The sequence below is a fragment of the Sylvia atricapilla genome, chromosome 5 (assembly GCF_009819655.1).
Source record: "Sylvia atricapilla isolate bSylAtr1 chromosome 5, bSylAtr1.pri, whole genome shotgun sequence".
NCBI classification, from domain to species: Eukaryota; Metazoa; Chordata; class Aves; order Passeriformes; family Sylviidae; genus Sylvia; species Sylvia atricapilla.
The window spans coordinates 58,815,762-58,837,073 of record NC_089144.1 but is presented as its reverse complement, the minus strand read 5'-3'; the positions used below and the strand labels follow the sequence as shown (position 1 = coordinate 58,837,073).

Here is a 21,312-nt window from a genome sequence, read left to right as displayed (position 1 = left end):
CAGAGGCTAAAACAGTTAGTGCTGCCATCTGTCTACTTTTGTAACTTTGAAACCATTTGTGCTATCTTCATTTTCTTTATAAATGTACAGATAACCAATCTGGACTCTATCATAGATTTATTTTTATCTTTTTTTTTTTTTTTAAAGTACAAAACTATCTTTTTTAATTAAAGTGAAATGAATCATCCCAGGGAAATAAGCATAAAGCAGAGGTGTTTGTTTTTTTTTTTTTTTTTTTAATTCTACACTGATTCTGTTCAAGAACTAAAAGTGCCTTTCTGGAGTCACTCATGTTAGACATACCTTCTTTCAGACTCTTAGGATGTCCTCTGTTCCAGACAAGGAGATTCAGAGGGCATGACTGACTTTAATAAATTTATTAGCTTATTTAGGAGTTGTTCTAGATTCTGAATCCCATGCTGCAGTTTAATCTGGTTTGTTACACCTGTAGATTTTGGCAATGCTGCTGTTAGGCTGTCTCAGCAGCATTCAGCATTTTCCCCATTGCATTAGGATTAAATGGAGACTGGGAAAAGGCAGGAGACAGGGTGTTTGTCCTGAGTTTGAGTCTAGAGTAGAGCTTGTCAACACAGCTCCTTTCTGTCCTTTGATTTGGCTGCTGTGCTGAAGGTAAGCAGTGGAAAACCCAAACCAGCCCACTTCTCTGAGAATTCCTTCCTGTTCCAAAACAAAGTGGTGCAGCAGGTCAGTTACTTGGGATGAACAGAGTGAGCAGGTAGAAGGCATCCCAGCTGGAGACTTCCCTGTAAATATCCTCTGCTAAGGAGTGCTGTGGTGACTGAGCCCTGCTTCCAGCCTGCTCCTGGCTCAGTGGTGCCAGTTTGTCCAACCAGATTGGAGCTCAGAGTCATTAGGTAGTTAAATATTTCAATCCTCCTTCCTATTTCTTCCCTCCTGCCCCAATAATCTCAGAGTGGAGTTACTTTGTGCTTTGGCTAGACCAGGAATTGCATTATTTACATAAATAAAGCATTTAGTTGTACACTAACTCATTTGATCTCTGGCTAAATCAGTTGTTTTTCAAAAGGAAGTAACAAACTATGTTTTTACTACCCTTTTAAATAAGAACTATATTGAACAATAAAAAATGAAATGTAAAACAAAATATTGATATTTAGAGTAACTGTTGTACTGACTTTTTTTTAGGAGTCTAGATAGTTGTTTTCCTGAGATAAGTAATGTGTGGGGTCCTGTTCCAAAATGGTGTGGTTCTCATCTCTTTTGGGTTTTGTTTGTTGTTTGTTTTTTAATAGGCCAGTTTAATTGGACAAAGTTTATTTGATTACTTACATCCAAAAGATGTTGCAAAAGTTAAGGAGCAACTTTCTTCATCAGACATCTTGCCCAGGGAGAAGCTCGTAGATGGCAAAAGTAAGTCAGAGCTGGACATGCTCAGATTTTTTGAAAAGTTGTTAATAAATTATTAGTCAGGGGGCATTCAGGTGTTTGTATGGATGTATGGATGAACAAACCTGAGGTATTTCTATGAAGCAAACATTTGAATGCGTATCTGCTGCTTAAAATGCATTTAGAGTTGACAAGCTAGCCCAGAAAAGACTTGATTTTAGATCATAAGAATTACTGAAATTCTGTTAGATTAATGAAATCACTGTTAAGCATTTACCAAGATGTGGTCTGACATTCTTCCTACCGGCATACTACTTTTTTTTCTTGTATTTGCTAGATCTTGTCAATACAAAAGACCTGATGTAGTCGAACATGGGATAAAATACTTCAATATCAAGAATCACTGTCTCCTCTGAAAATGCTAAGTGTCAATCCCAATGTAACCAAGTCTTCTTTAGTTTGCAGTTGTTCCTAATAAGCAAAGCATTGTGTACTGTGCAGCTAATGCCTACTTTATTGCTGGCTTTTACAAGCATCTTTGCAGTTCTTCCTTGTACCAAATATAAGGTGAAAGTCTGTAAAGCATCAGTACTAAAATTCTATTAAGAATATCAAGAAGCGTTTAAAAATAGTTGAGTAGTTCTTTCTAATTTTGGAATCTATGTCAATCGTGTTTTCTTTGCCCTATTTAAACTATTAGACTTTTTTAATTGAAAGGACAAAATTTAGGCAGCTAAACAGTAAGGACAATGTACTGGGAGGTAAATGCAGGAAACATTTTGTTTTCTGAAGTTTTATTGCTTGGTTTTGGTTTTTTAAACGACTTTACTAAATCTTTGTAAGCTGGCTTGCAAGTACACACAGATTACCAAGCTGGACCAGCCCGGCTGAACTCTGGTGCTCGACGTTCCTTCTTCTGTCGGATAAAGTGTAGCAGGACCACAGTCAAAGAGGAGAAGGAGTGTTTGCCCAACCCAAAGAAGAAAGGTATTCAAAGAGTGCAGATGAAGTGGGGGCTTTGTGTCTTGTAATTTGTTTAAATTCTGAGTCACTAATGACTTTCTGTTTCCTACTGATCTCACCATGTAGATGTAGAGCAGTGTAAATATGAACCAGGGACTCCTTTTGAAAAACAGTCTAATTGTACTCTTTCTCCTCCTGGTGCCCTCCGGGAAAGAGGGAGGGAGGAACCTGAGGTACAGTGGCTCTATAGGAGCATGTGCTCTGTTGTGGTCAAATTTGAGACGTCTCAGGGAAATATTTGAAAGAACTGGAGCAAATCAGAAGAATGAAACTAAATAACTTATGTCTTGAAGATAACTGAGTGACTAAAGCCTGCAAACTCTACTATTTTGAAGGGAAAAAAAGCAAGTAAACCAACTTTATTTTCTGATTTACTTTTTGTGTTGTGTGTATTTAAAAGTATGGATTTTCTTTTTTCCCCCCCTCTTTATAGTAAAGTTAGTTGATCGATGTAATTCCATTCATTCTCCCAGTAATACTACTTTAGTTCATTTTTTGGTATGCTCGTAGAGCAGTATAATCTTGTCAAATTTCCAGTGAAAATTTAAATTTTAATTTTAAAATGCAATTTCCAGCTTTTGTTTTAGTAATACCTTTAATACCTTAGTATTGATTTTTGCAAAGGTGTGCTGAAATTATTTGATCCTGAAAAAATCCTTCAAGTTCTGTTTTTCACTGTAGCCTGTTACTGTTGAGATACACCACAAATTTTAAGAGGCTCATGATTGTAAGTAAATAGAATTTGATATCCCTTGATGTGTCAGATAACTCAGTGAGACAAGAATTTACCTTCTGTAAATGTTTCTTGGGAAAACAGTTTTGAGAGAAGGCACCTGAGCAACTGTGACAAAATCACAGTGGGATAACTGTTTCTCATTTTGCAGAGTTGATCTCTGTTTTTTGTGATAGAGAGGAAAATCAAAACTATGGAAAGCAATTTGTTCAGCATAGAGATGTGTAGAATGCTTTGGCATTTTTTTTTTGGAAAGACAGCTACTGTAGAACACATTATGTCAAACCTTGCTGCTTATGAGGGTGTTTGCATATTATTTAGAGAGCAAAAAGGGATGAATGACACTGTATGCTCGAATTTAGGATGTTTAAAATATTTGTATACCCATAAAACTTAAGAAGCCTGAGATAAATAGAAAATAGCTTTGGATTGCTTTGGGTTGTTCTTGATTGACTGATTCTTTCAACAACAGCAGTGAGCATATGTTCAGATCACTGTGCTCACTAAAGGTAAATTTATTTGGAAGCTACAGAGGGCCTCAGGTTAATTTTAATTCACAAACATATAAAACCAAAGTGATCTGTGGGTTATTGCTTTCTTTTCTGTCTAACTTGTGTTTGAACTGCCAATACCCATAATGCATCTTCCTAAATCTTACAAAAGGTTAGAAGCTCTCTCTGCAGGTAAGCCCAAATTGAATAGAACAAAATTAATTGAAAAATACCCTGTAAAATGATCTACAGCTTTGTACACTTGGTGTAGGTAAGCATGAAATATAGTTGCTGGTCTCACGGCCAACAGAATAAAATAAGTAGTTTGGTTTACTCTTTGAACAATAACTGCTTCTTATTTCTTTCTGTTAGATCACAGAAAATACTGCACCATTCACTGTACTGGGTATTTGAAGAACTGGCCTCCTAATGAGGTGGGAGTAGAAGAGGAAAATGATGTAGAAAAGGACAGTAGTAACTTTAACTGTCTTGTTGCAATTGGGAGGTTACACCCTTATATTGTTCCACAAAAGAGTGGAGAGATAAAAGTCAAAGCAACAGAGTTTGTTACACGATTTGCCATGGATGGAAAATTTGTTTATGTAGATCAGCGGTAAGCATTTTGTTCTTTAATGAAGAGAAATGACACAACTGCTCCCATTTTCTGATACTCTGTCAGAACTGTAATATCTCCAGCAGAGTAGAAGTTCTAATTTAAATTCCCAATTTTTGAGAATTTTTTGAGAAATCTCAAAAATTCGAATTTTCAGAATGTTTTCCTGCTCTACAGAAGAACAGCTAATTCTTAAACTATGTATACTTGGGTTTTGTTTTTTGTCAGATAATACATAATGTATAGAAGTGTTTTGTCCTCTAGAAAATGGACTTATTAATTCATAAAGAAAAATCTCAAGTTAGAGCTTAGTAGCTCTGCACATGACTGAAGTAATAACACTTAACCAAAAGTTGTTACTTCTGAGAGTCTTACCATTTGTAACAAATACATTCTATCTAAATGAAGAACCAAATAATTTCATTAGAAGTGAGAACTAAGTTCCCATTTTCTGTACTTTCTGCTATTTGTTGTAGAGACCTAGTTACCACTTTGCATTTTGAATTTCATAGTCGCTGGAAATGTTACTGCTTTCAGTCTTCTTTTCCTTCAACTAAAATTGTCAGTTTAAAACGAATTCCTTTTAGTGGAAGAGCAAAATTCAACTACTGAGCTTTTTATTGACTCTTACATGTGACCAGTACTGTGACTGGCTAAGGGGAAGCCACTAAACAGAAGTATTTTGTGTGTACATGTGGTTTGCAAGTTTAAACACTTACTTTACCTTTGAATTGTCATTCATTGCAGAGGGATAATTTGCTGTGAAAAGTATTTCCTGTTGTTTTAGAGCTGTACTAATGCTGTATTTTTTTCCCCAAACACAAATACAAGCATCTGTTTGTTTAAATATTAATGTTCTGCTTTATCTGATACTGAAGAAAACAGCTTTGAATCCGCTGTAGTTCACATTTTTATTTCTAACAGTGCAACAGCAATTTTAGGATATCTGCCACAAGAGCTTCTAGGAACTTCTTGTTACGAGTACTGCCATCAAGATGATCACAATCACCTAGCTGAAAAACACAAAGAAGGTACAAAATAGTTGGTCCTCCCAGACTGCTTACAGCTACATGTAACTGCAAGTGAAAACACTACAAACCCAAAGTACCCACCCTCAGCATTGCCGTTCGTGTGTCTGTGTTAAGTCAAGCCTTTGTAAGGCTTGTAATAAAATCAGGGAGAAACTTGTGTTGTCTTGGCTCCTGGTGCAGGGCCTTAATTGTAGGGGAATAATGTCAGCACATCTGTCAAACCCTCTGCTTCCATTCTTTGTAAGGAAGAGGAAGGAATCCTGAAGAGCAGATGTGTCTGATAACATAATTAAAGACACGAGTTAAAGCTCACCAAGTCATGAGTCTCCTGGTGGTTTGCAGAAACTTAGTATTTGCTTTCTAATGTAAGATTTATGACCCCGCTGAAATGATATAATTTGATTTTAGAACAGATCCCAGTTTGTTCTGGCATGTTATTATATATCTTGCCGACAGAAGCATTTTGATTTTATGATGCTATAAAACAGATTTATTATTTCTAACTTTACCTTTCTAAGCTTAAATATGGTGATTATAACTTTCCTTTTCTTATCTAGTGTTGCAGAATAAAGAAAAAGTATTTACAAATTCCTACAAATTTAGAGCGAAAGATGGGACTTTTGTTACTTTAAAGAGCCAGTGGTTTAGTTTCATGAATCCTTGGACCAAAGAGTTGGAGTACATTGTATCAAACAACACTGTGGTATTGTAAGTACTTTATATGACTCTCCATCTATTTTTTGTCATAATTACAGTTAGCACTAACAGAAAATAACCTGCTTAGAAAGCAGAACAAGGCTAGAAAACACCAACCCTGCACAAAAAGGGGCTGAACAACCTGGACAAACACCCTTTTGGCATTTACCAACTGTTTTTGTTTCTGGCCTAAGTTGTGGATTTGACTCTGAAAACTATGTTGTTTCCCATTTGGAAAATATGAGATGAAAGGGTTTCTTGTTAAAGGAAGAAGGGAAGGATCTTCAAGAAAAGTAAATTTGAATAAATGGAACTGTCAAGTTAATTCTGCTTTTCCTTCTGGTCTTTACAAATCTCTGTGTGTCACTTGACCCAATTCCAAGTGCTGCCCTACCCCCAGGTGTCAGAAGGTGGAGAAGCACACTTGATAGATGGTGGAAATGCAAGGCAGGACAGAAAGATCCTCTCCAAACTGATTGCAAGGGTGGAGCCTATGGGACAGTAAATGCATGTGTTTAATTCTTCTTTTTATTTGTAGTTTTTTCATTCTGTGCACCTTGCAATGGAGCTGTAATTGAGATTGTTCCAGTGCTACTGAGGATCTTTGCCGATGATTGGGATTTTGAGTAGGGACAGAGGGGATTTTATTTCCATTAAACAAAGTTGTCAAGGGGGCCTTTTGTCCATTCTGTATCTGGTTCATGCCTTAAGTCAACATCACTCACCTCTATGGCTCATGTCCTTTTCCCCCAAGAAGACAGAGAAGAGCAGTTCAGAACAGTCTGTGCTGTAGCCCAAGGACACTTTTTTGCCTGCCCTTGAGATGTGGGCACTGCAGCTGTCTGCAGGAGGGAAGGAGGGCAACAGCTGCTGATAGGAGGCAGCTACTGACCTGTTCTTATTCCTGCTTCCCTCCTAACACTAAAAATGACAGCCCTATTCCTTATCATGGAACACAGACAAAGGCTTTCTTTTTTCACTTGGAGAGTAAGTGGAAATTAATATTTCACCCACTGCTCAGAAACATTACAAAGAATTGGACATGGAAATGTGTGGGGAATATCTTATATTTACCTAGTTTGGGGATGTTAGCTTTGGTTTTGTGTGAAGTATTACTGAAATTAAATATATGATGGATTTTACTCTTAGAAAAAAAACTGCTGACTTTTTGTGGTTTGTTTTGGATTTTTTTAAATTTCATTAAATCTCAGAGGTCATAAGGAATCAGCTGAGGAAGAGGTCCTCTACAGTTCCCAACCTGCAGAAGGCAAGTATCACTTCATACAGTTATCACAGCTGCATCTCCTGATCAGTCAGTTTAGATTTATCCAGTCCAGGGATTTTTTTATTCTGGGTTGTGTGCAAGGAAGAAGTAATTTTTTAAAAAAATGTTACTTCTTTTTTAGCATCTAGTTACTTGCAGAGCCTAATTGGTAAAACTCACAGAACTCTAAAAAGAAGTGTATATAACCTACTTTTAATTTCCAGCAGCTTCTGTTAGAGCTGGGGATTTGGTTGGTAGAATATTGTGCTTCTGTCAAAGACCTTTAATATTTTGCCCAGTTTACTGAACAGATCGTGCTGAGTTTATCTATAATAGGCAGGGCAATACTGATACAGAACACATTTTGTTACTGTTTTTCTGCTGTGCATAGATTCTGCTTTCTGCATGCTGTTCTCTCATCTTGCTGTCAAGGCTTTATATTTGCTTTTCAAAATGTTCTTTCAATAACTCATTTCAGTTGGTGAGAAATCCAAGGGGTTTTTTAAACTCATGTACTTTGCAATGTCTGTGAGAGACAGTGGAGGTGGCAGTGATTAAATATATTTCACTACTGGGGAACAACAATGTTCACAAACAGATTATTCACTGTATATTGCAACACCCTCTGCCATGAATCAGTGTTTAAATGAATATAATATCTGAATATATATATGAAAATGTATACTTACATAGTGTATATATCTAGAACAAAAGCTATTTAAAATAAATCCTTGCTCTGCACTGAAACTGCTCTGTGTTCAAGGTTTTGTTTGGGCTTTGTTTTTTTATCTCCAGATGCTGTAAAACAGTCTTTAGTAAGTGTACCTGGAATGTCCTCTGGAACAGTTCTTGGTGCTGGAAGTATAGGAACCGAAATTGCAAATGAAATATTAGAATTACAAAGGTAATAAATGCATAACATCATCATTAGGCTTTTAAGTAAAGATAGGGACGAGGGATATGTGATGATGAGAGGGTTGCTCCAGTTTCACTTTTATTGTTTTATATGTGTAACATGTTTTAGGTTGAGCAATAGTATTATGAGATACCATTATAATTAATGTCAGTCTCATCCCTGGCAGAGCACATCACTGTGCTGGTGATTCAACAGAGAAAGAAAAATATGCTCAAGGAATTGTGACCCATGGCCTTTTCTGATCTCTCTTCTGTTTTCTGCTACCAAAACTTGGAGCAGGATAATTTAGACTCTTCAAGAGAATTTAAGACATTATTGTTTCAAATTATCAGACTCATGCCTTGTCACTGGGGAGGTCTGGTGGGTTCTCCAACACAATCTGTTTTTCAGTGTTTCGTTAATGTCACCTGGTAAATCAACTAAACATGTGCAATTTTAGGTTGCATTCTTCACCCTCTGGAGAGTTAAGTCCGTCACATCTCCTCAGAAAATCACCTTCTCCAGCTTTAACTATAAACTGCAGTGATGTGAGTACACTCCTGCCTGTAAAAATCCAAAATGAAAAGGTTAATGTCAGCTGAAAATCTGTGTTTGAGACAGATTGCCCTGATTTAGTTTTGTGTGAGAATGTGTACTTTTAATGTTTTTGAAGAGACTTTGTAAAAAATCTCTGCTGTTTTGAAATGTTCAAAATTGTGACTTTGAAGGCATTTCCTTTACTCTTCTAAAAATGGATAGTTATGCTAATCTAGTAGTGCTTGTAAATCAACTAGTGCTTGTAACACCACAAAATATAACTAACATAATTATTGCCCATAGCTCTGGAATAATTAACATATCTTCTTACCTAAAGATGTTGTATGTTTTGTATTGGACACTGCATGAACAAACTTCTCCAACAGCTCTTCTTTGAATGCAAATTTCTTTTCTGTTAAGAACAGTTTATCTTTTCACTGCAGTTTTAATTTCCTATTAAAAAACCCCCACTATTCTGGTCTAGGAACTGCTTTGGCTTCCCCCTTTCTTTTATGATCTGTTCTCTCTCCCCTGTGTTACCACAGATCTTTCTCCTTAGAAGTTGTTTGACTTATATATGCTGAACTCTCTAAATCATGTAATGTCTCATCATAAAGATAATTTCATCATATTTATTGAAGATATTTCTTGAGTCTGGGCTTTGGTATCTCATTTGTTCCTAAAATACTTTTGGAAAGCATTTCACCTTTATTAATTTCCTGGCAGAATATACACGAGTCAGGCAGTCCTAGGAATGTCTCCTGCTAAATGACATATATGTGTTAAATAAAACAAGTGTCAGGGGGAAAAAATCTTTTTTTTTTTTTTTTTTTTTTTTTTTTTTGTTAGTATGACTTCCATCTCTATTGTTATGATCAGTATAGTTTAATGCATATAGAACCAAGGAGGTATGAGGGCTTTTTTAATCTGTTAACTGGAATGTTTTGACATGAGGTCACTGGGAATTTGCAGTTTATGGTAGTAGATGTGGAAAGTGCAAACCAGTACATTTGGTGCTGGATTTATTTACTGAACACTGGCACTGCTTGAGGGTCTAACTCATCACTGTGAAGTACCTTTGACAGCTGTGTAAGTCACAACTTTTATTTAAGCCAGGACCAGTGCTATATGAACTTCTAAAAATTTGTTTCTAAATGCAAAATATCTGCCTGATGATGTATATTTTTCAATTTCTCTTTTTAGTTCTTAATAATTTGACAGCAATCAATGATGTTGTTGTAATATAATAATTGTGACTAAATTTAGGATCTAATTCTGTCCTTTCTTTCAGGTGCCAAATAAAGAGTTGATTCAGTTGTGTCCTTCAGAAACAGAAGCTCTAGAGAATTCAGAACAAACCCAGGGTGCTATTCCATTTCCCAGTAACGAACCTCTCCTCAGTAAGATTTATTTCTCTTGGGGATATTCTGGGAGTTGCAGGGGCTGACGTTTCTGATCAATGGTGTCATTTCTGAGTGCACCACTTTGCAACCATGTATAAATTGTAAAGAGATTTGGCTGGCTGGCTGAAGATGAGAGCACTCTGAAAACAGATGTGTTATTGCTGCAAGGCAAACAGCAAAATTTGATCAGTGAGGCAATGCCATGACAAAACCCAACATCTGTAACTGAAGTTTACCATTACATTCTTAAACTTTTCATGAGGCTCTTTACTGTTCTCTCTCCAGGACAGAGATGGGGAGGGAAAAGTATTTCAATGTAATGTCAGGGAACTTCTTGGAATTTGTGAATTATTGTCCTTTAGCACTTCACCTCTTTCTTAGCTGCAAGCTGGGAGTAGTTGATACAAAGAACTGCACAAAATGGTTCAGAAAGAATTTTTTTTTTGTCTTTCCCTTGTTAAGTTTGTCTGGATTCCCTGGCCCTGTAAGAGGAAAATGCCACTGCATTATGTTTAACATAAAAGGCAAAATGCTGTAAAAGCCATGTTTATGCTGATCCTGTATTTCAGCTCTTAAAAACTTTTCCATCTCCTTTTTCTCCTTCATTTACTAGGGCTTTGTTTATTTATAACCACCAGCTTTCTTCAAGTTGAACTATGAGCCTTTTCAAAAAAAATTTTAAACCCCAAACCCTGACAACCCCAAACCAACCAACCAAAAAAGAAAAACACTGAAAAAGAAACAAAAAGGGAAAAAAACTAATCCTCTAATAAGATTTTGGGAAAAAATAATTTAAAAACAACTCCAACAACACAGAACAAGGAGCAATGGTTTTAAACCAAAACGGAGTCAAGTTAGGGGGGTTTTAACATAGAAATATTTGCCTTGGCATCAAAGGCAGGTGGCATGTTTTGCAAGTTGCCATGTTCTCCATGCTTCATAGTGTTTATGAAGCTCCAAACTCCCTGTTTTAATCCCTGTGCAGGTGGCAATTCTCAGCTGGACTTCGATGCCATCTGCGAGAACGATGACACTGCAATGACAGCTCTGATGAATTACCTGGAGGCTGACGGAGGCCTGGGAGACCCAGCTGACCTCAGTGATATCCAGTGGGCTCTCTAGAGCTGCTCCTGGGAGTAAGGAATGTCAAAACCCCCTCATGCACAAGAACCCTACATCCTCAGTACTGTATTGGAGTTTTGTAATGGTTCCTTTGAATTCAGACTTGCTGTCTCTGGATTTTTAAGGACTGAAGCCTTGTTCAGAGAGAGACATCTTCTGCTGCACCTACAGACAAATGCAATATTTTTTTCACGATGAGGAAACCTTGAAGTTTTATTATCGAACCATCAGTAACTGGAATGCTTAGAACACATTAGTATATTTTTGCTAAGAAGCTTTAACCAAAAGGTACTGTACAATGTACAGGATTACTTTTTCTTAGTTTTAATACTACAAACTTTTATTTATTGTTTTTGTTTCAAGTTGCAGAATATTGGTTATCCATGTTACTTTCTGTAGAACCTACTGTACTTATATGGTTTAAGAATATTTGTAACTATTAAATTTAATTGAAATAATGATTTGCACACACTACAGTTGTAAAATAAGGTATTGTAATTCTCAAATGATGCAGTTTGTGATTCCTTGCACTTCTCAGCAGTGCAATTTTTGCAGTCAAAGGTGAAAATGAAGCCTAAAGTTATGGGAGCAAGGATTGGGGTTGGATCACCCTAATACACAGAAAATGTTTTGAGAAAAACCCTCATTTTCCCAGCACACAAACATGAGAAGGGTTAAGAAAAGAGCAACAAACTCTTAATTACTGTTTTCTATTATTTGTAATGTATTGTTAGAGAGGCAGTGCATAGAGCCAGAGAAAAATCATGCTCTATTTGTAATAAAGCACTTTGGTCTTGTCCCAGGTTCTTTACTAACTAGAGAAGTTTAAATGGATAGTCCTGGCTCCAGAGTGAGGTTTGCACTGTCTGTGGGTGAAAAAAATGTTAAAATTTAGAGCATATTTTATGTTTTTGGAGAGATTGGGAGAATTTTCTACTGCTTGAGTGTGTGACTTACTTTTAAAAATCTCTCTGTACTATAGCTGTGTAAGTAAATGCTATGCAGGATGATCTTTTGGGAACAGCTTTTGCAAGGATTGTATCCCAGTTACAGCAAATGACTCAAGAACACGGCACTTTAGAGGTTGCATTAGAACAACATAGCACTGATATAGCAAGAGGATCTTTTTATCTCTGGCATTGAAGGTTTAAACAAATTTTTGTATAAATTATGTATCATAAAATTACAGATTTTTTTCCATGTTTTCTTCATGTTTGGAGTTTGTTTTGGTTTTTTTTTTTTTTTTAATTCAGGTAATGAAAGGAAAGCATTTGAAGATATCAGCTACATGTGCATCTTTTTAATGCAGACATTTAAACACAGGTACAACCCTTACCTCTCTCACTCCAGGTGAGGATGGCAGCCTGCGCTGCCGTTTTTAGGAAGGCTGGAGTTGGGAACAGATGGATGTGGCTGTCACTAGATGTCATCCTTGTGCTGCTGGGGAGCCACCCTGTCCTCAGGAGGACACGATCTGGACATGAAGTGGTTTCCTCTGCTTCACAGAGCAGCTCTGAATCATAGATAATTTGACTCCTTTTGCAAACGACATGGTTTTGGTGATAGTGATTTGCTAGAATGGCTTCTTGGATTAATTTTTTTTTTTAACTCTAGACTTTTTTTTTTTTTTTTTTTTTTTTTTTTTTTTTTTTTTTTTTTTCCATTTTATTTGGATGTCATTTCCAGCATTCAGATGTCTTTTTTACAGACATGGGGCCAAAATTATCAGTTCTCTTGCTTTATTAGAATAAACTTTTCTGCTTTTTCTGCATTTTGGGCTATATCATGGAGCAAAGTGGGAGAAATAAAGAGGCACTTTCTAAGAACTGATAATCTATTTCTGTAAATGAAATTTGAGAATTTGAGATTTTGCCATTGTAAAATGCATTTTCTCTTTTCTATTCTAGAAATAAGTTCTAAGTAAACCAGCAAATAGTGTAGCTCATAGAAAAATGACTACATAAATCACTTAAAATTATACGGACTTTATTAGAACAGTTTTTTAAACTGGATTAGTTTGGAAATGGGGCAGCTGTTATTACTGCAAGAGAAGATTAATTCTTTCACAAGATTTATATAAGTGTCTAGACTCAAAACACTATTTTTGGATTCTTGACTAACCCTAAAAAAACCCAAAAATGTATCTTATGTATCTTTGATTCTTTTGCAGTCAATGACAAATATTGTGACTTTCAATTAATTTATTACATTCTCCCTTTACTATTTGTAAATTTTTTTTCTGGGTTAAAGCAGCCTTTTCAAGAAAAAGTGTCACTTGTAAATATTTCTGGTGAAATTACTAGATATTTTTTAATACAACTGAGATAGTATGTGCTTATCTTTGTTTGTATAACAGCACAATTCTGGTAAGATACTGACAGTTGTTCCTGGTATGATGCAGGTAATGCTAGGATGTGGTTAAACTAGGTCAATAAATACTATTTTGATGCCCTGCTGTTAGTCTGCTGGCAATTCTGTCTAATACTGAACTGAAATATAAAGTACTTGTTCTTTCAGATCCCAGGCTCCTTCCCTAAAAATATAAACAGGGATGTGGAACTCCTGTGGATTTTGGTAGCTCAGTGTGATGCTCCCCAGGCAGGGAGAGCCTGTAATCCAAGCTAATGTGCATTTTTTGGGATTCAAACAGGGCTTCAGAACACCTTGTGCCCTCCAGGGATGAACTCTGAAGGTGTCCACACTTTAACCCTGAACTTTTCCATTCCCTGTTGCAAGCACAAGGCCTGTGAGGAGCAGCTGAGGGAGCTGGGAATGCTCAGCCTGGAGAAAAGGAAGCTCAGGGGAGACCTCAGCACTCTACAACTCCCTGGCTGGAGGTAGGTGGGGGTCAGGCTCTGCTCCCAAGGGACAGATGAAAGGAACTGGCCTCAAGTTGTGCCAGGGGAGGTTTAGATTGGATATTGGGGCAAAAAAAAAAAGGGTTACTAAGTATTGGCAGAGGCTATCCAGGGAAGTGGCGAAATCACCGTTCCTGGAGGTGTTTAAAAGATGTGCAGGTGTGGCACTGAAGGACAGGGGTAATGGTGGATTTGGTGGTCCTGGGTTATAGCTGGACTTGATCTCTGAGGTCTTTTTTGACCTAAGCAGTTGTGTACCTATGAACATTTGTCACTTGATGTTCTGGGGGCAGGGAGGAGCCTTTCTGTGCTTTTGGGATTCTCTTGTAGGGTATGGTCAAGTACAGCACTGTTGTGTGGGTATAAAGCAGAAATTGACTCCTGGTTTCTTTCCTGTGGTGCTTTGTCGTTCTGGAATTTGCTGTGGACCTTACACTTTCTAGAATACTGGAAAATTCGGTTTACTCAAAAGCACCAAAGGCTAAAGTCATTTTAGTAACTGCTCACAGCAGTGTTTCTGTTCATGATTCAAAGTGGGACAGAAAAGAGAATACAGTACCTCAGCCTGCCTGACGTGTTAAAGGTAAGCTCAGGTATGTGGGCACTGCACATAAATTTTTATTTTTCATTTGTTTTCACATCAGAACCACCAGAAATAATCACACAGTCTTTGGAAATGGTAAGAAGTTTTGTGGGAAAGCTCTACCTTGGCTGCTGCTGCTGCAGTGGTGACCCTGTCTGGTTGGTAACTTTTCTTCCCTGGCATTTGCAGATTCCAAGTGTACGCGACCCAACATCTGTAACGTGTCCTACACCACTCAGGGAACCTTGGCACAACGGTGAGAAAGTCACATAATTAATGAGCTCTTGGGTAACACTGTTAATAGGTAACAGTGAGGTTGATCAGGCTGGAAGGTGAGCAGCAGGACTCTGAACTCTACAAACAGCTCAGGTAACGTGCAGTGCTTTTAAACAAAAAAAAAAAAAAATCTGACTTCAGACATTGCTGCTTTCATAAACCTTACAGGGAGGGCTGTATTGCAGAGGTGGCAATACCACTAGGCCTTTAATATTTAGCAAAATACTTTCAGATGAGTGGGTAGATTCTTCAAGAGGAATAGTTCCATCCTTAGACTTCATCTTGTCACAGTAGGATAAACAAATTGATTTCTTATTTATACACTCGTAGAATCTCCTGAGTTGGGAGGGAGCCATGAGGATCATAGAATCCAACTCACAGCTCTGCACAGGTACACAAAAATCTTGCCCTCTGCCTGAGAGGGTTGTCGTCCAAACAAACAGTCTTGGAGCTCTGGCAGCTGTGAGGCTGTGACCATTCCCTGGGAAGTCTGCTCAGTGCTTGACACCCTTTTCCTGATCTCCAGCCTGGCCCTGCCCTGACCCAGCTCCATTCCCCTGGGTCTTGTCACTGGTCACCAGAGAGAAAAGATCAGTGTCTGCCCCTCCTCTTCTTTGTGCTTTATATACATTTGACTTTCTAAGTCTTTAAGAATTTTTTTTTTAATCTGCAAATGCATTTCTGGTATCAGATCCTGTTTTCATCATCATTGAAGTGATGAGAAATCAAACAAAAAGGCAGGTGAGCTTAGTGTTGTTTCAGCAAGCTACAGTCAGCTTCTAAAGATTTGCTCTGAAGAGCTCTGGGCTGCCTGGGCTTCATTCCCCATGGAATTCCTGTCCCAGCCCCTCTGGTGTTCAGGATGCCCATTCTGCTGGGGCAGCAATGCACACAGGGGACTCCTGAGACAATTCCTGCAGGAAGAGCTGCTGCTCCTCTTTTGGGCTCCTGCTTGTTTCATTTGCAGATTTCTGTTTGATTTGTGGATTGCTGCTTCTGGAGCTGGAGCAGCCAGCAAAGAGTGTTCCTTATCTTCTGTGTCTCTGTTACTCATGACCACTTAGGTCTTTGTAACAGTGCTCCTTTATGAGCCCCCAGCTTCAGAACTTTTTAAATCACAACAGTTTTCAGGCCTGTCTCACTTGTGGGTTATTACAGTAATTTAGTGCCTGCTCCTTGATTGTCTTTTTAAAAACCAAAACAGGTTTCTCAAAGTGTAACCTTTCCTGTCCTGCTTTTTGATGACAGTAATGATTCAGAGTAATGGGAAGACAATGGTCTGAAACATCCAATCTTTTCAAGCAGCTGTGCTATTGCCATGGTATGGATTCCTCCAGCTGATCCTGATGTGATTCCTGCCCATGTCAGGAGGTTTTCTCTTGCTACATTTTAAATAAACTCTGCAGCTGGGAGCTACCATCCCATGGCTCCCTGCCTTTTGGGGAGCCTGTTATTTCCTCTGAGAGCAAATGCAGGTTTCTGTCCCTTGTTTGCATACCCTGAACAACAAAGCTTCGGCTCTGGTGAGCACAAGGAGTCTGGAGGCACATTAGCACAGGAGATGGCAAAGGAAACAGTGGGAAACAAGGACACGGCACAGTCCATAGGCAGGAGCAGAGGGAGAAGGGAGGTAGGGAGCAAGGGGCTCCTCCCTGAGCAGGCATTTAATGCATCCTCTAGCCATTTTTCCAACTGGTACCTGCTGTGCTCAAAGATAAGGGGGCCAAAACCAGATCTCCATCACTGGGTCAGTGCCAGTGTGCTCTGACCCAAGGCAGCTCTGCTGATTTCAGCTCTGCTGATTCCAGCTCTGCTCCTCCCTACCCCACCTGGGTCATTTTCCAGCCCTCCATGAGCCACTTGTCCCATTCCATTGGTAAGGACAGCACACAGCCAGGCCCAGCAGCTCTTTGCTTGCAGAGGGATGCATTCAGCTCCATTTCATGCCTGGATTGCCCACTCCTGTGCATCCTCCTGAGAAAAGCAGCAGGCCCTGGGCTTGGGGCTCCCAGCCATGCCCAGCCCAGGCTCGCTTTCACCTGGGTCCTTTAGGTTTCTGTCCACAGCAAATCCTCAACTGCACCCCAGATGACATCCAAGGGTTCCTCACCCAGCTCCAGAAGGCTGCAGAGGTGTTCCTATAGCTCGGCCAAAGGAAGAAAGGGAGGTAGAACCAGAAGAAAGGGCCAGCAGGGGCAGTGCAGCAGCCAGAACAAACGGGGGGCAGGGATGAATGCAGGAGGACATCTCAACTCCCAGCCCAGCGGGGCCAGATTGATGCCATGGCACAGCCCCAGCTCCAGGCACAGCAGCTTGGGAGGTGCCGCTGCTCCAGGGCACCTCTGGCAGAGCACACGGAGCCTCCAGCACACAGAGGGAGTTTGCCTTGCCCTGAACCCCTCGTTTTCTGCACTTCTGATCTCAACACCCATTGCTGCTGAGCCTTCTGCATGGCAGGCAGATGGAACCTTCCCAAAGGGGATGCCCTCACCAACGTGTCCTTCTCGGCCCCTTCTCCGGGCCGAGGGAATGCTGACCCTCCGAGCAAGACCCCCGAGCGAGGCCAAGTTCATCGACTGCTTCCAGAAAACCAAACGGCCTTTAAACCTCTTGGTGAAACATGGAGGAGTTTCCATCCCATGCAGGGACAGGGCTTTTCCCTGTGTATCCCAGCAGCAAGTGTTCAGAGGGAAATCTGAACAGAAAACACTGCGAAGGGACAAAGGTGTGAATTCCAGGTTCTTCAGAACCCAGGACAAACGTTGGGTTTGTCATGTTACTACACAAACTGCCCCGGGAAGTCACAGGCTGGGGGCTGCACCTTACCCAGTCCATCGGCACGTGCAGTCACAGAAGCCTGGGGATGGTTGTGAGTCACCTGAGCTGAGGCTCCAGTTCCAGCTGAGGCTGAGTGGATGAACATAGCCAGAGTTACATGGTGAAATACTTTTCCCTGTTAGCCAGAATGCAGAGCCTTGGCCAATTCCCACCATGGCTGAGTGCCAGGGGCTTGAGCTAAAGCCCACAAGTGGAAGGGCCAGAATGTGGTGCAGCCTGGGCAACTCAACCCAGCTCCCAAAATAACACACCAAGCCTATGTGACATCTCTGAGGTACCAGAGCCCTTTGAGGGACACAAATCAAATCAACAACTCCCCCAGTGTGTATCCCTCATTGTTCAAACTCTCTACAGTCAAGACGTTTTGATTTTCCCCTTCCCTTTCTATTGTTTAGAAAGTGCCCAATGGAAAAAAGTCCAGTTTTCAAGTGAGCCAGCTTTTCTAAAGAACTGGATAGGTGAAGTCACACTAGTTATAATATACCAATTTAATGCAAAATAATTTTTTCTGCAGGTCTTTTATAAATCAGTATCAATCCTGCTGCAGTGCTGATTATGCTGTTAAACAGGCAAAAAACCCCCAATCCCTCACAGCTATGCAGGTTCTCTATGCAACAGACCAGAACTGTCTCCTCCCCACCAAACACAGACATACACAGAGAATAAAGTGACAGCAGCTCTTTAACAACAATTCTATCTCAATGAATGGTTTCAGGACTGAAAGGTCACCATTCTCCAAATACAGCTATGTTTGTGACTCAGCAAAAATGTCACAGTTCTCTGTGGTTTTTTTTTATTTCAGTTCCCCTTTCAGACTCCCTGCCTCTGCCATGGAATGCTGCAAACACTCACGGCACTGTCTCTCAGCCTCTTCAGGCTTTTTTAATGGCTCTTTAAGTAACAGCCTCTGATTCTCAGCTCTCTCAGCTGCCCCCATCTTACACATCCAATAGTAAATAGTGAAAGATGAATGTGTTTTCAAAATTATTTTTATTCTGTTAAATGACTGAATTCATACAAAAATTAGAGGCAGATGAGTTTTGCACTGACAAGCTATTCAGACAGCTATAACCAAAGTGAGTTTACCAGTTTGCATATGGATCAGGTCCTGCTTCACTGGCTAACAGTAAAGCAAGTAATTATAATTGTATAACCAAACCAAAAGCCTCCCTTAGTCCAGTAAAAGCTGAGGGGAATAGAGTAAATGAAGCCCATAAATGCCATCAGCTGCTAAGCTACTGAAAGGAAAACCCAAGTGAAATAATCTTGCCTCCAAATTTGCTCTCTGCTGTGAATGGTCAGGGGCTGCCTCTGTTGCTATGAGAAGGTCCCACCCACATCAGAGCTGGGTTTTGACCCCATTGCTCAATTTTTCCCAAGTGTTCTTCAACACCTGCCCCTAGCTTTTGCCATACCTTGCCCTGACACAACCACTCAGCGAGAAAAACTTTGCAGTTGGCCCCAGCCCTACCTTTTGTTCACAGCACCAAGGCCCTGTGAAGCCTGGCACCAATTAGGTGGCAGGTAATTAATAAGTCTCACTCAGAGCCCATTTCTAAAGCACTGGGAAGGGCTTTTCCTCTTAATTGAAACCAGCTCACTCTTTCAAATCAGTCATTTTAAGGCCTGGTATTGTCCTTCACGCTCACTGCAACTCTTCTGACCAGCACCAGCACATTTCCATTATTATGGACTCACCCTCCAGGACAGAAAAAAAATCTGCCACACAGCAAACAAAGGCTCTGAGTCAAATCCACCAGGACCTCCCCAGAGCTCTGGCTGATAAAGCTTTTAGCAGCTCCAGCCAAGACTTAATGTCTGGCGGACAAAATGTTCTGCAAAACCGTCGTGCCTTCTATAAACACATTCTTCTGGCAGGTCTGTCCTGTTGTTTTAAAACCTGGAGAGGCTGACTCAGCCTGCCTTCTGCAGGAGCTAAAGGAGCACGATGGGTCGAGGAGAAGGTGGAGGGACTGGAGTGTGGGGAGGAAAGAGAGGAGCAGAGCTGAGCCCCCCGCGGCCCCCGGTGCTGCACGGAGCCACTGCTCCTGCCCAGCTGCTCACACAAAGTTTATGTACACGTTGCCCACGTCCTTCAGGCCGTTTTTGGTGCCCAGGCAGTTTTCCAGCATGTCTTTTGCGGGCAGGGAGCTGTCCGTGCCGGTGACAAATTGCCGCAGCGCATTCCTGCCCGACAGGCGGCATTTCTGCTCCTCCCTGGCAACGCTGTCCAGCAGGACTCCTCGGATGTCCTTGGGCTTCCCCGGCACGCCGAACACGATGAACAAGCCCAGGCAGTCCCGTCCCACCAGGCGGCAGAACTCGGCCAGCTTCTGAAACCTGCTCATGTTCTGGAAGCACTGGTCGGCCAGCGCGGCCTCCCGGCAGCAATCCTCGGCAGCGCCCTCGGCACGGGAGAGCTCGGCCGCCTGCAAAGCCTGCACGGCCAGCTGGAGCCTGATCTGCTTGTCAGACCCGCACAGAGTCCAGATCCAGTCCACTCCGAACAGCGAGGACTGCTGCTTGGTCATTTTGCTGGTCATGATCTGCTCCTCCACGCCCTTTCCCACGCAGAAGCTGATGAAGTTGACCAGGAAGATCTCGCTCAGCGTGTTCGTGGCTGGCTGGAATTTGCTTTGAGGATCCACAAAACCGAGGTAGTCCTGCAGCCTTTGAGATGCATGGAGCACACCCTGGCTGAAGACTTCACAGATGACCAGAGTTTCAGCCTTGTTCTCCTGGTTGTCCTCCTGGGAGACCTTCTGGCCCATTTTCTCTCCCGAAGGAGGTAGTTTCCACATGCAGATTGCCTCAGGGACAAATCTTTACTTTCCAGCAAAGGCTCTGCAGGTGCTGGGCTCAGCCGGAGCTATTCAGCTGCACATGGATAACCTGCAGCCTTCCTGGTGAAGGTGATGGCAGAGCTGAGCTCTGTGAGCCTGCGGGGCAGCCAGGCTTTCTCCTGGGTGTGTTTCTCCACAGCTGACTGAGCAGGGACCAGCCCAACAGGCCCCGTAGCTTTCACACTTACTGAATTCATCTCTGCTTGTTTTCCTTGTTAATTCTGGCACCATTTCTTTGGCTGATGTTATCTCATTGCAGTCTGATCTTATCTCCTTGGATCTCCTTTCTAGGACTATTGCACAGAAACCATTTTTTTTTGGCACAGGGTGTTGCCTAGAGATGAAACCAACTTTTTCTTAGAGATGAAACCAACTTTTTCTTTTGATCTCCCAGAGAAGGGAGATTAACACTTGAGACCAGAGAGAGAGTTTCTTTCATTGTGAGAAAGGACAGAGCACCCTGGGACGGCTTCCTGTGGAGTACACACTGAGCTGTGATGATGCCACTTCTCACCACACCAAACAACCCAAGATGGTTCAAATCTGGATCCAAGAAATAACCAGAAAGTCTTGACATAGTTGATTTCTTAGCTGTTAGTCGAGCCCTGCTGCAGGCAGTACTGACAAACAAATTATTGAGTCAACAAAAAAATGTGTGATTTTGCCCCTTTTCCCTCCTTTGTTTTTTGAATAGAACAGAACAAGCTTCCTCAGAAAATTAAAAGGAAAAAAAACCAA

At 40.7% G+C, this 21,312-nt stretch overlaps 2 protein-coding genes and 1 long non-coding RNA gene across 4 annotated transcripts in view; 1 reads left to right on the top strand and 2 right to left on the bottom strand.

Annotated features, from left to right (window-relative positions):
- The window catches only part of BMAL2 (basic helix-loop-helix ARNT like 2), a 32,081-nt gene extending 18,445 nt beyond the window's left edge, over positions 1-13,636 (top strand). Inside the window, exons 8-17 of the mRNA XM_066319653.1 lie at positions 1,275-1,392; positions 2,212-2,355; positions 3,988-4,228; positions 5,153-5,259; positions 5,817-5,967; positions 7,167-7,222; positions 8,015-8,123; positions 8,575-8,662; positions 9,943-10,051; positions 11,040-13,636. Coding sequence (XP_066175750.1) covers positions 1,275-1,392; positions 2,212-2,355; positions 3,988-4,228; positions 5,153-5,259; positions 5,817-5,967; positions 7,167-7,222; positions 8,015-8,123; positions 8,575-8,662; positions 9,943-10,051; positions 11,040-11,176 — 1,260 coding nt within the window. The 3' untranslated portion in view covers positions 11,177-13,636. The remainder of the gene's footprint in view (positions 1-1,274; positions 1,393-2,211; positions 2,356-3,987; positions 4,229-5,152; positions 5,260-5,816; positions 5,968-7,166; positions 7,223-8,014; positions 8,124-8,574; positions 8,663-9,942; positions 10,052-11,039) is intronic.
- Positions 5,158-10,964, bottom strand: LOC136361618 (uncharacterized). Of its 2 annotated transcripts, none has more exons than XR_010743663.1 (3): positions 10,425-10,964; positions 8,983-9,063; positions 5,158-5,241 (listed from the first exon to the last, which is right to left on the bottom strand). It is a non-coding gene; the product is annotated as an uncharacterized lncRNA (long non-coding RNA). The 2 variants fall into 2 exon arrangements; XR_010743662.1 differs by lacking the exon at positions 5,158-5,241 and adding an exon at positions 8,597-8,678 and having other exon boundaries at positions 10,425-10,963.
- A 4,992-nt stretch (positions 13,637-18,628) lies between the features above and the next one.
- REP15 (RAB15 effector protein) lies at positions 18,629-20,921 on the bottom strand. The gene has a single exon (XM_066318517.1). The coding sequence runs from the start codon at positions 20,530-20,532 to the stop codon at positions 19,792-19,794; it is 741 nt and encodes a 246-aa protein (XP_066174614.1). The 5' UTR covers positions 20,533-20,921; the 3' UTR covers positions 18,629-19,791.
- Positions 20,922-21,312: the final 391 nt, after the last annotated feature.

Bases quoted from the DNA above. Each gene is read 5' to 3' on its own strand.
- REP15 (XM_066318517.1), bottom strand. From the start codon at position 20,532: ATGTGGAAACTACCTCCTTCGGGAGAGAAAATGGGCCAGAAGGTCTCC.